General features: G+C 33.2%; 2 protein-coding genes across 3 annotated transcripts in view; one reads left to right on the top strand and one right to left on the bottom strand.

The window, feature by feature from the left end:
* Positions 1 to 3,966, top strand: part of Mob2 (MOB kinase activator 2) — a 394,865-nt gene extending 390,899 nt beyond the window's left edge. The window contains exon 6 of one of the 2 annotated variants that reach the window (XM_085959267.1): positions 3,007 to 3,966. In XM_085959267.1, the coding sequence (XP_085815393.1) occupies positions 3,007 to 3,319 (313 nt within the window). In that variant the 3' untranslated portion in view covers positions 3,320 to 3,966. The remainder of the gene's footprint in view (positions 1 to 3,006) is intronic. The other variant, XM_085959268.1, reaches the window with a different exon arrangement.
* Positions 3,967 to 11,360: 7,394 nt separating this feature from the next.
* Positions 11,361 to 14,808, bottom strand: LOC147064210 (uncharacterized). Its single transcript, XM_085958675.1, has 2 exons — positions 14,612 to 14,808; positions 11,361 to 11,631 (listed from the first exon to the last, which is right to left on the bottom strand). The coding sequence occupies exons 1-2, from the start codon at positions 14,806 to 14,808 to the stop codon at positions 11,361 to 11,363; spliced, it is 468 nt and encodes a 155-aa protein (XP_085814801.1).
* Between the last annotated feature and the right edge of the window lie 1,199 nt (positions 14,809 to 16,007).

Below are 16,007 nucleotides of genomic sequence, written 5' to 3'. Positions count from 1 at the left end.
TGTATTTCCTAAGTGCCATTCAGAAATTTTTAAGTACATACCTAGTTTTATTATGAATTGACAACAGTAATGTTAAAATAAATTTAGCTATTTCCTCAGAGTAATAATATAAAGATAGTGTGTTTTGTTCAGCTATATGAAGCTGTGTTTCTTGCATATAATGCACAGTAGAACCTCAATTTTATTATTATTAACTTAACTATGAAACATGAAACGTTATACCATCATGTTGCATCTCAGTAGGGCTACCAAATTTAAACATAGCATGGTTAATCATATTTTCTATTAAATTAACTAAAAATAATTACCACTAACTTTGTATTTAACACAAAAACAATAAATGTCAGCAATACATGCTCGCAGTTTTTGAATGAATGGAGTTGTTACGCCGAATGTGCGAAATTGACTATTACATGAAATGGGCAAAATTTTGCCTAAATCATGAAAAATGCAAGCCCGTTTCCTTATTCATGAATTAGACAAAATATCTGGTGAGTGCGTGAATTCGGCAGTAATTTTTCTGCCTTGTTCATGCATTGGACAAATTAGATAGTAGCGCTACGGTGGTGTTTTTTGCAACTAAACTAAATGTGTCAAATGCTCATGCATTGGTCAAAATAGATGGTCACGCTCCGGTGGTGTTTTTTGCAACTAATCAAACTAACCAAATGTGTCAAATGTCATTGATTATATAAAAATATACCAATCAATAACTACAATGACGTTCATATCCATTTACTATGCCCAAAAAAAATCTAGAACTATAATAATATGATAACGGATAATTTTATTAAAAGGTATTTTCGCGATTTGATTCTTGCTTGGGTATTAATCGTGCAATGGTCGATTGTATGTTTGTGATAGTTTGTTGACACTTGTTAGCTAACCTCAAAATGGACATTCAGTTGAATTCAGAATTACAAAACCTAACCTAATAATAATAATATTATATTATGTCCAAGTATAACTAATAAAATCATCTGTATTAAATTTACTTTTTCTACTGTCATGTTGACAGTTTAAGAATTACATACCCTGGCGAATTCACGCACTCGGCAGATAATTTACCTAATTCATGAATAAGGCAACGGGCTTAACTATTACATGAATTAGCCCAAATTTTGCCCATTTCATGTAATAGTCAATTTCGCACATTCGGCGTAACAGAGTCATTCAAACCAATATTTAGGGGCGACGTGTACAAAAAATATTTAATTCAGCCGTAGAAATTCTATCTTATATAAAGAATATAATTGAGCCGAATGCTTACTCACTCGCATTTATGATTCGTTTTTGTTCAGGCCTTGGCTATTTCAAATTCAAATTTATTTATTTTACAATAGAATGAACATGATAAATTACAAATTTAAAGCGTTCACAACATGACATAAAAAGTAAGTGTTGACAATATTTAAATATAAATACTGGGAAGTATTAAATGAAGCATACCGGGTGAATTAAGTATAAACCCTATCAAACCTATAAAACAACATCCACCTAAACTCACCTCACGTAAGTGGAATATATCAATTTTCAAAGCGATCTAATTGAACACAGTTATTAGCCCTTCCAATTAGCATTATCAATGGCAGGTTAATTTTCTTCACCTTGGGAGAACAAACAACGGATGTGTCAACACAGAAGAATGGCTGAGTTTCCATTTACACTGCGAATAAGTCGAAAAATATAAAATATGGTTAAATTTAAATCTCTTTTAGACTCTAAATTACAGTATGTAAAAATTTCTAAGAGAAAGTCAAGTCGGGTTGGGCAACGGATAATATCCATACAGCTTAAAGTAAAGGATTTTTTAAAATTTCTTCTGAACCATCTTCATCGTAAGGCCATACTTCTATTGATATAGGCCCAAGCAGTAGACTCTTTTTCTAGCCTACTTCTCACTGAGGAATATAAAGAACTTTTAATTGAATAACATCCGAAAAGACCCTAGAAGTATGCAAGACGAAACCCAACATTTGTAACACCTTGTTACATCAATCTTTGTGATGTGGTTGTTTTTTTGTGATTACTTCCCTAAATACCTAATTAACATATTTTTTTGGTCTTTGTCTTTACCAATCGATTGCATATAGGTCTCATATGAATTGGTATACTTAAACTACTAAATGAGAGGTGCTCAGACGTGTCGTATATTGATTTTTAAATTGTATCAATGTTAAATTTATCAACCAGAATCACAATAAGAATCAATCAACCTGTCTATATGGGAACAGTTGAATATTGTCTGTGATCATTGTCTAAGAAAATTGACCCGGTCACTTAATTCCAGAGAAACGTCAGTCCATTATTATAACAATATGAAGACATTTGTATATTGTTAATTGTATAGTAGTTTTTTAATAAATAGTTATGAAGTTATTAAAATCAAAACCATTGGTGTTTAATATGAAGAAGTGCCCTTCAAAATCATGCTGGGAGGGACCTAGGTTTTTATTAGAGATTACAACCCCTCAATTTCGTGTAATACTATCGGACAACAAGAAATCGGCGATAACAGAAAGTCGCTGTAGTCGTATATAGAAGACTTCTCAGTGATGTACCTCTCATGGCGGCAACGCATGCTAGAGGCGTGTTTAAATAATGTGTATGCTCTCCTTTTAGCTGCGACCCTTTTCCTTCTTTGCAATTAACCAAAAGTCTACTAATAATAATTCTAACATCACTCTTGAACGTTTTAGACATATTTTTATTATAAAAAACTTCAAATTATGTAAATTTATAGATCCGTACAACACGGGAGCGTAAAATGAAATGATAAATTTGGGGGCGTTCCTCATTTGAAAACGGAAGTGCGATAAGCTGTACTAGAGGTTGTTAATTCACAGTTTTAACACATGGACAAGAAGCTCTTGTTCGACAATACATGATGTGTGATTCCTATTCTATTTTTATCCAATTCAGTGAATCGTCAATGATGAGTGATATTGTCGCTTTCCATAGGACGCAAGAATTTTTTCTTAAGTTTGCGTATGTTTAATTTTTCAGGCGATTCGGTCTGATCGAGCCCAAAGAAACAGAAGTCCTGCGCGACCTAGAAGTAGCGTTGCGCCTCACTGACGAACCCCTCACCCCCCAGCAGCTGCAGCAAATGCAGCAGTTGCACCACGACCAGCAGCACATGTGCGGGGGAGGGGGGGCGGAAGAGAGCCCGGCCGCAGTGGACGGGGATGCCTCCCTGCGGCCCATCGTGGCGCAGCCCGGCTCGCAGGTCCGCCCCCCTCACACCTCGCCCCCCTCCCCTTCGCCCTCGCTGTCAGCGGGACCCCCCCTGCTGAACGCACCCCCCTCCCCCGCCTAGTGGCCGGCCGCGCTGCTCGCCGCCTTGGCGGTCGGGGGCGGCCTGCTCGGCGTCTGCTGCCTGCCTTACCACGACCTCTGACCTCTCTCTCCCTCCCTTCTTGCCGCACCTCCCGCCGTGCCCGCCGCCCGCTCCCTGCCCGGACCCCCCGCTCACAGACCAACTTCCATTGTGCCGCCTTCAAAGTATTCAGCTTTTGATTCGATCGCATCGATAACAGCGTTTAAAGTCCAATTCAGATCATTTAATTGAAACTAAACGGACATCATTAATAAGAAAATTATTGGAACTATTTCTAACTCTGTCACGTATGTTAAAATTACATGACAAAATTAACTTTATTTTAGCTTTGTGCGTAATTTGAAAAATAACTTTCCAATAAAAAAAATTTATCAAGTTTCATTAGTATTTTTATAAATAACAAATATACATCAACCAACTGCTATCTTAATGCTGAATCAAAGGTATAATATGCAAATGTGAAAATTACTTAAGAACAATTTAATAAGAAGTGTGGACAATATGGTTTTTAGTCAATCGGCTGATCATTGTAAATGATTAACGTGTCCGGGTGCGATTTGTTCATCCCGATGCGTGTTTCTGACTAATCGTAGGGCTCGCGTGTCAAGTGTGGATATGCCTCAATTAAAAAAAATATATATATATATTTAAAATCTAGTTGGTCAAATTACTGTCATTTAGTTTTATTGTCTATGGATTGACGTAAGTCCAGATTCACTGTTGTATTGAATATTTTTTGTTGTGAAAAAGGTGTTGCTTTGAATTTTTTTTATTTATATAAACGAAGACGTATTCGTTTAGACATAAAATTTGATTGTGTTGATTATTTATGTTGCAAACGGGAAAAAGAGGGAAGCCACATGTAAAATGTGAATTATTTACTTTAAAGAAAATCTCATTTCTAAAGTGAGCTAGTGTGATATATTGATTTAAATGCATAGAAAACCTTCCACGGTTATACTAAATACTAAAGTTATATTTTATATTTTGATTGAATGAAAAATATTCGCCTATGAAAAGATTTAATAAATAAAAGAATGAAACGTTATATGATTATGATATAAAGTCTAAATTTATGTAAGTTGAATAAATATATAGGTGTAAATATGTAGCGATTGAAGTAAAATAGAATTACGATGTAATGGTAGTCAGTGTGGCCGGTGGCCGCGTGTGTAGAGGGGAACTTCCGTACACTTCCCCGGCAAAGCTTAGTGCCTCGGGCGCGGATGACCGCGGCCCTGCGCGCCCCCTCATCCGCCGCCTAACAAGCAACAGTCAATAAAAAAAACATTTTTATTTATTTAACTTTACAACCGACAAAAACGTACCTTGCATTGGTTAAACTACGACTAGTGCTGCTAGTTCATTTTAAACTGCTCTCCCCTTATTCATATTAAAAATACCCCATTGACTCTAGTATGAGAAAAAATAACATAAACTTTTTTGTATTATAAAAAAAGGCAGCAAAATAATCTAGAAGATCACTATTTGAGTTAGGGGTTGTTCATATATGATGGTCATATCTTAAGGTGTGCAGAGGTGATCTGAGATAATGTGATGTTTTTTGACGAGGGGGATAGGGGGGGGGGGGGAATGTGATGTCACAAAAGCTATAAAATGTTCAATATTTTTTTCTCACGATTGTTTTTTCATGGGATCATAAAAACATGTGGCTTAGTTTAGACAGGGGAGTTAAGTAATCTATGATGCTGGTGGGATGGTCAATGAATACCAAAAATCGTGTGACATCATTTATGTATGACCCCTTATATTAACAACGATAAAAATTGACGATCGTTCATCGATATGCTGTCAATTTTTGGTGAAAGATATCGTGGAAAAGCCTTACTTATATTCGAGTCAATGTGGTAATTTTTTGTTATAGTGAAAAGTATCTGCGGTGAAATTACTAGGATATTTTCACCGGTCGTTTTGAGCATACGTTATCGGAGCGTGTTATATTTTTAAATCATGTTTGCCGCTTAATTCTTAATTATTTTATTGTTAATAGATTTATTTGCCAGTCGCTTAAGGCGACGCCGGCGTGTCGATACAAAGTAAAATAGAAAAATGAAACTAGTCGTTTTGTACTTAAAGAGAACGCTAGTGGCTCCTTGGCAGTTTAGCAATGCATCGGTATCTAGGAATATCTCTCGCTTTTGAATCTTGCTTTTTGTTTATTTTAATATAAAAAAATTAGTATAAAAATACACAACACAATAGTATTAATTAAAAAAAAAAATCCATCATCGTAATAAGTGATTCACAAAATTAGATAGAGCAAAAGTCACCCGTTTTTTTTTTTTTTTTTGATCCTGTTGTATGGTATGAGAAATTAACATTTTCCGAGAAAAGACGAGTTTAATAAAAGTGTTTTTCAGCTTTGTTGGAAATGTATGGCTATTCATTAATTCTTTTGAGTTTGTCTCAATTATTATTATATAACAATAATTGGTGTCGCATACACTTAGCTATTTAATAACAAAATACCAAAAATATATATTTTATTGAAATTTATTTTAACCGTTACTGTCACTTTTCAGATAACTGATTGTATAGCGGAAATCAAACAAATAATATTTTTCTCACTTAAGATATTTTTACACTTAATCGGAACGAAATGAACTGTGTTTTGTGCAAAGTGGCAGTAATATTTTATAATAATATCTCTCGTGAATGACACATTTTCAATCTTGATATTTGAAATCAAGTCATGAGGTTTTTTTTTATTTTTTTTAAACTAAAATATTTTTTTTGTCAGTGATTTTATTATTTATCTTGGGTAATTGAAAGAATCAACATGTTATAAGTGTACCTTTAATTATTTATCCGAGACATTGATTATCTTAAATGTGTGTTTATTGTCACCTATTTTATGATCTCCTATACACGTGATATGAATCTTGTGAAATTATTTAAATCATCTGTCAATTATCTGCTATAATTAACTGGAGAGATGCTTCTCGGGGCGGGAAGTTTTTTCATGTTTCCAAAACGTAACGTAAGTCTATTGATTTAGTTACTTGAATATCACCATTTTTACAAGCGAGATAACGTTCGAGCTTATAATTTGAATTAATTATTATCCATTTGCCTAAAGTATCTTTCAATTTGGTTGTTCCTGTAATTAAACATAGAAAATATGATGTTGTGTCGATTATATCGGTTGCATTGTGATTTGTGTTATAATATATCGTTATCAGTTCAGCAAGCAAGCTTTGTAAATAATGTGTCTTAATTTCATTTTTTACGAGTATATTTCGATAATATTAAATCTACAATATTTCATTAAACATTTCTTCAGATTATACACCATTGGCGTAATTGCAATAATTAAAGAACAGTGAGATTTACTAAAATCATCTTTTTTATTTTCATCAAATTAGAAACTGGTGTTTACTATCATATTATAAATTAGGGTGCCAAGTTATAAAATGAACCAAATCCATCTAGTTTAGTTTCATAGAAATAACACTTTCTTAATCTGTACACTGCACTGAACGTGTAACGAAACTAATTGAATCTATTTTGCGGGGGGCAATCAAACGTGCCCGAAATTAACTAAAATCAAATTTTATTTGCCGGATTATAAAAAAATTGCCATCAGTAAAACGGATTTGTGATGTTTTTTTTTTTTTTTGAATACGTCATGTAATGTTACGATATTAATTAAATTTTCTCTTATCTTCAAGGAAGTCGTGGCATAGTTGCCTTACATGTTTATCTACAATGTGGCATTACTGACTTGAGAATTTAAAAAAACCTTACTTGGTTCATTTTAGAACTGAATACCCGTAATATATAGCACTAGTAAATAGAGGTGTTCCAATTGATTTAAGTTTTGTACGATTTATTCTATGTAAGTTATTTTTTGCGATCCATGTTAGTAAGTAGTACCTGAAGATGCCAAAAGGCGAAACCCGGGTCGCAAAAAATTACTCAGATAAATATTACAAACCTTAAATAAGTAAGAATTTATATCCAAATTCTCTCAAGTATCCTCAGTTAGTATTAATTTTCTAAATACATGGAGGTGTAATTTTATATTGTAATAAATGTTACCTTTTGTCCCTTGAAATAAATTACGACTAAGCTTTATATTATTGCAATTAAGCCAAAGGTTTATACTGAAGTGTTGCTACAATCATTTACAATTCTTTGTATTTTTTTTTGTTTTTGGTAATATTGTATCGGGAAATTTTTAGTAGCAGTGTTTTGATTTCAAAATAATTTCCAGTAATAGGAGAAACATTTACTAAATATGACAATAAAGTGTCATGCAGCCTAAGGCTAGCTGCGATCACTATTTGTACAGTTATTTTTAACTTTGTAAGCTATATTTCGTATCAATATAATGTGGATCCCGTTGGATGAGATCCGGGTACTGTTTTAGTACAAGCGTAGAGGCTTTGAGTCGTGTCCTGTCGGAAGCGATCGTCACTTACGAAGGATCATCTTAGGTGAAAGAGAGCTTCGGCAGTTGCGATACGTAAGTCTATCCAGATATGGATACGAATTAAAACATATTGTGATACTTAGTGTTTTTCCTCTGGTTAACCTTTCCATTCAGTATGATGATGATGCCTGTAAAACGAGTAGGTATTTATTTTGTAACGGAAAAAATCTTATCAATGCCAAATCGGATTTTATTTTAAAAGAAACGCATGCATACTAAAATTTTAAACGCTTATCAATCAAAATTTTACGTGTCGTCCGATTCGGCATTTATGAGGTTTTTTTTTTTATCGTAATAAAGAGCAGTTTTTTACGCCTTGCTCTTTGCTGTGAAAATATTGTAAATAATAATTTTGAGTACATTATTGGGTTGTCAGTAAGTGTCGCAAACGATTGAAACTATATTTTGGTATCGTCCAATAGGATTCATATTTTCTAATGGTAGGAATAATATATTATTATATACCATAGAAAATAATATATTTTTTTATAAATACGATGTACTAATAATAGTAAGAATATAATTTAAATGATTTCAATCATCTTTTTTTTAAATTAATTTATTACCTTCAAAATGAAATTTTAATCAACGTTTCCGTTACATATTTAAGCAGCCCGCATGACACAGTGTTTTAATTAATTTTAGATATACGAAATTAAAGATTTACACTGTCCGAATCGTCTTAAATCAGTGAATGCTTTTTTGAGCATTTGACACTTCCTGTCTCATTTGAAATATTATCCTATTATTTTGAAAAAATCTGTTATTTATTGATTCCGGTTTCATGGTTGCACGATTACTGACAACTGCATTGTATAATATTGTTTTAGTGAATGATCTTTATTAGATCTCAACCGAACCCTACTATTGTTGCCCCGTGTGGGCAGTCAGTATTTGCCTTATATTGTTTTCAGAGGTGAATCTAACTGCTTACGCTATGCAAAATAATTTGTAGCCCAATCTGTTCTGTAAAAATAAATCTTGAATAAGATGTTAATACACCTTTGTTTCATTATAAAAAATATACCTTTCCCACCAATCATAATGAAGAATTTTTTTTTATATTTATATTCAACATAGACAGCAAGAGATGGTCATCTTATTCTTAAAGTAGAATTTATGTTTTTAAAACTACTGTTCGACACATTTTCTGACTGCTACAATGTTCACGGTCACGATTTACAGGCCATGTCATTGAACGTTTCAACAAACTTTATAGGTGATTTGTGCAAATCTGACAGGGCTAACCGATTTCAGCAAATAGTTGTTACGTTTGAATGAAAATCTGTGGCTTGCCCAAGCCAAAAAGATACACGAAATCGGATTTGTTTGAAAATTATCTGATGTTGCAGACAGCTCAGTGTATCAACGTACTTTAAACTGGTTGAAGTCATCGACACTTAACGGAATTGTTTGTTATTATCCTGTGGTGGAATTCTAATTAATGAATTATATTTTATTTACAATACCACATATAGAGAAACCCTTCTTGCACAGCTATTCTTAACAGTGAACATAGTAAGCACGTTTCCGTTACTTTTATTGGTCCAAATTAACACGGAAGCAATTCGATACACAAGGCAGTTATCAGTGGTTATCTATTAGAATTAGTAAATTTGTAATATGGTGAAAATTTAAGTTGGTAAACATGTGTGAAATATGTCTCTTATTTGCGGACTTAAGTCAAATTCGGGTATGTTCATGCTGGCGTATCCACCCGAAACCCCGAAATTTTGTATTGAAACGTCAAACATATCAACATAATCTACAATTTTATTAGTCATGTCATTGTAGTATGTATTAAAAAAAAATATGTTACTACTCGCTGTTGGATATTTGACAGCTCGCGGGGAACTATAAATTGAGGCGGCAGCCGAACCCGTGACGTAGATTATTTTTCAAAATAGTCACATCTCACATCTCAATTTTCAATATGTAATTGACACACTCTATCTCGCTCTAAAACGTAACACACCCAAGAGGGGGGGTGGTAAAAGATAGCACCTTTGACAGTGATAGTTAACTTATTGTAATAATTAACTGCTTGAATACCTACATAAAGTGATAGATGTGATATTGTTACCGCCTAAACCATGGCATCCTCAGAGAATCCAAGGCCATGAGGCCTGAATCATCATTGGGCGGATTCATGCAAACATGAACAGATCGACTGCGAGACAAATTTCTAGCCCGTAAGCTTAAATGTATGAAAATTTATAGTCATCCTTTTGCAACTTCAACAAATGAAATCATTCTAGCCCTTAATGTACGTAAAATCCTGCATTTTTTTATACCTACATTAATTCTAGAAGCATGCAAAGTAAAACCTAGCGTCATTATAAATTTTATACTTATTCAATTTTAAACATACAAGCAAGCTGTAATTTTAATGCAGTAATAATAATGCCAACAAATGCACTGCCCCTTTTCAAAGCATGTACCTGGAAAAGGTCTGGTTGTCTATTTCCATAGCTACAAGCCAGGTACATAGGGTGTAAAGGCTGTCTTTGTGTCATTTTTCAGTGATAGAATTGTGAGTTTGTTATGTATTATTATTACCTACTTTAATTTTCAGCGGCTACCCCAGCCCCTAGAAGATTCATTCGGGTATTGGTCTCTCGGGACGTCGGCCGCGCTCGCCGGCGTCTCGCCAATTTAAATTTATTTATTTTTTTAAATATTTTTGTTAAATATTTTCTACGCTGTAAATTTACTGTAAATGTATTCCGACAATAAAACGCCCTGTTTTCGCCTGTAATTCCGCGTTGTCAATTAATAAGCATGTCCCCGAAAGAAGAAGCCAGCAGATGATCACCGTGACCTTACTTCATCAGGAGGGGTCCAGCGCAACTCCTACACCCCCCACCCTTTCGGAGGTGACAATATATTTATCATGTTTAACACTTTTTGGGTATTTAGTGATATGTTAGAATAGCTTCGCTAATTGAGTTAGTAGAACTCTACCAATCCTCTAGGTGTCTTTAGAAAGTAAATACCAAAATGCAAAGTCTCATGTGTATGAAATTCTAGCATTTATAAAAAAATTAAGAAAATTATTGATACCAGTGCTACCAGAGACACTGTTTTATAGAAGATCATACAGATAATACTTTTCAATCGTATCAGCTGACAATGATCATTTACCATTAAAAAAATATTACAGTATGAGATAGCTTCTCAAAGACTACTGAAAAATATCTACAATATCTACAACCAAACTGGGCGTGCAAATTATCTGAGTGTGTGAACTGCTAACCCGCGCCGCCATTTGGGATATAAACACCAAAAAAAACTAACGTATATATTTATCCATGTTTAATTTATCTCACATGATAATATAATAATAAAACTAGTCACATAGAATTTACAAAATTTCTTACAATATCAAAGAAATATTCAACTTACAAAATAAGACATTCAGAAACAAAAATTCATTGATTATTAAGGATAGTAAGGAACTAAAAATATTGCGTGATAAAATCTAAATACGCATACAATATTATAAATTAGCAATAATGTTATGCTTAATAAAACTCAAAAATAAATAACGTCAATATATTTAATTTACACCTGCGACTCTTTCAGAACGTTGTTGTTGTATTCTACTAGTCTGAACGCTCTCAACACGTTTGCGATCTCGCGTAAGAAGAATCCAATGGCCTGAGCGATCGGCTCGCACAAGTCTCTCAGTGAAGTTAAAATATTAAAAATGAATATCAGCGGTGGCTGTATAAAAGCGTTGAATATCACGGACAAGAGGGGTTTCAAGAAGTAGTCGGAGAATATCTGGAGGAGTCCAACCGTGAGTGGCCGCACCATACTGAACAGGACAAACCTGAAATAATCATTATAAACTTTATATTACAATAATCACACAAATCGTCTCTGTAGGATTGGTTTGTCGAATAGACCAAATGTCAAATGTTCAGTAGACGAAAAACAAATTTGATTATCCTATATTTAAATACATGAAGGTATTTAAATTGTTGTTTTTACAGCATATGAATGCTGTTTTCATTACAAAGCAATTTAAAGAAAAGGATGGTTCTTGTCCATTTTAATACAAAAAATCATTCTGTATTAAAAGGTCGATTTCGACAAACCAATCCTATAGCGACGAAATGTTATGCTTATTGGTTGTACAGTACATTATTTAACAATGAAATAATGCCCACCAATCCATCCGCCAAATACTCCAAAGCATATTCCGAAACACATGTGTCTCATCTGTAGTTATTTAGGTCTAGGAATGCCTTTTCCACTCAGTGTCGCTCCAAAAGTTAGTAAAGGTAACGAACGCCATACCATTTTTCTCAGTTTATAGAATACGATTGAAATTGTATTTTGGTGAGCAAGTCTTTCATGAAAACAGGTTACCATAGTAGGAGGTGGGGGAGTGATGGCTTCCTATGTTTGTTAGTCAAGACTGACTCCATCGAGGAGACCTGCTAGCTGCAGTGGCAAAAGGTCTAAAACTCGTGTGTCCCCGTCTGAACGTGCCCATTTAGTTATGTGTAAATGCAGAATCTCGCCATGCCGGTGGCGCCACACAGATATCCCATGTGAAACAGGTCTAAAACTACAGTATGTAAGATAGTATTTGTTTTCTTTTTAATTCAATTAAACTCTTTTCTAATCCAAGTCATAGTAGATAATAGTCAAAAAATTTAGTTTATCCATAAAATATCTAAAATTATGCAATTAAACCAAACATAATTTTAGATATTTTATAAGTAGATAGAAGAATATTTTTTACCACATTTTTATTAGATCGTATTCTTGTTTGTCCAAGATTTGTATTGGACGATTGACGATTTTTAACTAACTTCCCGACTAGCTAGACATTTGAAACTTTTAGAATATATCAGAACATGATGACAATGCACTCTTTTGATACTATTAGCCATCATTGAATTAATTTTCAGTTAATTCTGTTTTCTATGGAAAGTTATTTCGGAAAAAATTCGTAAAAAGTAAAACACTATTATTGGTTGCTAAAGGGGTCCTAGCAACTAAATTATTAATATATACGTGCGTTACTATGGAAATCAAAATGACATTTCAGTATTCTATATTTATTCAGTATTTCTATCAAGTACAAAAAAAGTATTTATTAATACATAGAATTGTCAAGTTTATTTGATTCAACAGAAAATTTAAAAATGTGGTATATAAAAAGTTCTTTTATCTTGTAATTATTAGATATCAATTATGTTTGGTTTAGAAAAAATTAACCATAAATCTGTAATAATATTATTTATTCTTAATTCAATATAAACAAATAAGCATGATCGAAAAATTGTGCAATATTTTTGTCGGATCGCCCATAGCATAACCAAACTATTATGGTTTGGTTTAGGTAAGATTTAATTAAATTTTAAAAACCATCCAGCACCATCTGTAAATTGTATTCTTAGTTAAATGAAAACAAATAAGTATGACTGACAAAGTTAAGTGTGCACTATTTATGTTGAATCATAACAGCCCACCTCCACCCCTCGCCACTGGCTGACTGTACCCATTTTTTGAGACTTAAGGGTCAGCTAAATTTACTTCCAATCCGGATAGATTGTTGCCATAAAGTTTCCCAAGACAAGTTGCAAGAGACTCAAGTGTGCTTAATGAATTCGGTTAAATAACATAAACAATAATAAATCCTCTCGTTAACCACACTTTTTTAAATTCATTAATCTATCTAAGTCAGGGGAGGGCAAACTGCGGCCCGCCGGGTATTTTTTTGCGGCCCGCCATCATCAATTTTGTACTTACTTCTGTTTACGAATAACTTTTTTATATTTTTTTAAAAAATATTGACAATAGATTAAAATTTGAAGAACTAGTTGTTTTGTAAATGTATTATCTCAGTAGGTCTTTCTTGCGTCTCGTCTCACACTATGTAACCACTATTTTCTACGTTGAACATCGTAACACATTTAAATACTTTTAGCTCCGCGTTGCAAAGAAAAAAATATATGCCCATGATATGGTAAAAAGTTTGAATGGATTTCAATTAAAACTCAAGTTATTTCTTCGACAAATATCGAATAACAACATGGACCACTTTCCAACTTTGAAGTTGCTGAATATACCAGAATACAAATTTGAAGAATATGGTAAAATTATTATTAAAGCTCTGAATGGCGATTTTTCACAAAGATTTGGTGACTTCCGAAAAATTGAGACAAGTTTAGCAATAACACGCGATCCATTTTCAATAGATATTAATTAATAGTATACCGACAGAGCTACAACTTGAGATAATTGATCTGCAGTGTGACACTGATTTAAGAGAATTGCATCATCGTGAAGAAATCTCCAAATTTTACAATGCCCTTAATTCAGACAAATTCGACCAACTTAAAGATTATGCAAGAAAAATGTTCGATATTTTTGCATCAACCTATATATGTGAACAAACATTTTCGATCATGAACCTCAATAAAAATTGTTTACGATCAAATATCTCCGACGCCCATTTACAAGAAGTTTTGAGAATATCAACTACAAAATTAACACCTGAATTTAAAAAAAAATGTTAAAAAATGTACAACAGTTTCATTCTTTTCATTCATTTTGTTGTAATGTTTATTTTTTGTGATAATAAATAGTGTATATTATCTAAAAGTGGTATTTTACTTGCAGCCCGCCGCTCATTTTGAATTCTTGAATTTAGCCCTCCATCCAAAAAGTTTGCCCCCCCCTGATCTAAGTATTCTAAGTTATCAGGTCGGACGGCCAGAGTCCAACAGCTGGTTCGGTTAAATTAGTTTATAGAAAATTTTAATACACTATATTTTGCACATAAGAATAAATACCTTGTAAGTTGAAGCACAAATGACGTAACAAGAGATATGACAACATTTGCCATACCAAATACTTGTGCCCAGAAGCGTGTGGCTGCATTTTCTGTTTTCTCAGCCAAATAATCGGCAAATATAACTGGCGGACTATCCGTTGTGTGGTAGTACGCTGAGTTTCCATGGTCAAAGTAATACAGTTCGGTTCTTTCCATTACTTCTGTTGAATTATTGTAGTTTTTAAAATCAGACCATTTCTGAACAACATGGCTTATGGAATATAATATCATATTCCGAGGTAAAAGTGACAAAGCGAAACAGAGGCAGCATGACAAAATGTAGAATCTGTGAGGGGTTTACTTGGTACACAAAAAGCAAACACTCACTTTTATGTGTGTATAGAAACATCTCAGAAAGTAGATCAATAACATTTTTTTTATATTACTATCTGGAAACTGATTACAAAGATACCTAATTTTCAAATACATAGTAGAGATTCAAAGTATAAAAATAAATTCTATTAGTCAGTGGCGAAGGAGATCCGACATAAATAGTGCACACAAGTGGCGAAGGGTGACTTTTTGAAAGAGGTAGGCTGTGGAGTAACCACGCTCGTCAGATATATTTGCGGGAAATAAGAAGATAACACAATATTACTACTGATGAATAAGTACACTAAATTGATGAAATTTCAAAAGCTCAACTAGTTTGATATAATTAGTTCATTATTAGTTTGATATAATAAATAAGCAATTAGTTTGAATTATGTATTTTCCTAAACATTTATAAACGTAACATACGCTCAAAATATATTACCTATCATCTTTGAAAATATTCGTTGTTGTGTAATGTGTATAATATGCTCCATAACAATTTATAATTTAACCCGTAAAACTAGACATTTTAAAATACTTCTATATTTCAAACACAGACTAAGGTATAAATAAACTGATAAATAAAAATCGCGAGATAAATTATTTTATATTTTTAACAACAATCAATATTTATATGTGATTGAATCCCATAGAAATTATTTTTTAAATTATCTCCTTATTAATAATTATTTTGAATAAATATGCTCTTGCGGATGTAGGCGCTAACTAAACAACCTATGATTTCGGAATAAAAAGCCAGGCAGTGACTGGCGTCATGTGACTGAAACGCATACAAACCACATTTTAAATTCCCATTGAATATTTCATAATATAGTTGAATCCAGATAGCGCGATAGTTATGGTTATAAACCTTACTAAATAAAATAAAACTATGTACACCCGATCCTCTTTTTGCACGGGGGATACGTACCAAATACTACCGAGCAAAACAAAACCGTGTAAAAAAAGATAATGTGCTCATCAGCGGTGGGCTTCTCTAATACCATGCAAGTGCTACGCACCTTTTTTTGAAGACATCG

This window comes from Rhyacophila brunnea, unplaced genomic scaffold (assembly GCF_057557595.1).
Source record: "Rhyacophila brunnea isolate RB1 unplaced genomic scaffold, BYU_Rbru_1.0 scaffold_8, whole genome shotgun sequence".
In the NCBI taxonomy this organism is placed as follows: domain Eukaryota; kingdom Metazoa; phylum Arthropoda; class Insecta; order Trichoptera; family Rhyacophilidae; genus Rhyacophila; species Rhyacophila brunnea.
The sequence above is the reverse complement of the archived record's forward strand: the minus strand, read 5'-3'. Positions and strand labels throughout refer to the sequence as shown.

Coding starts and splice junctions, on each gene's coding strand:
- LOC147064210 (XM_085958675.1), bottom strand. CDS start 14,808: ATGGAAAGAACCGAACTGTATTACTTTGACCATGGAAACTCAGCGTAC. Junction 11,632..14,611: donor TTTGTGCTTCAACTTACAAG/GTATTTATTCTT, acceptor TGATTATTTCAG/GTTTGTCCTGTTCAGTATGG.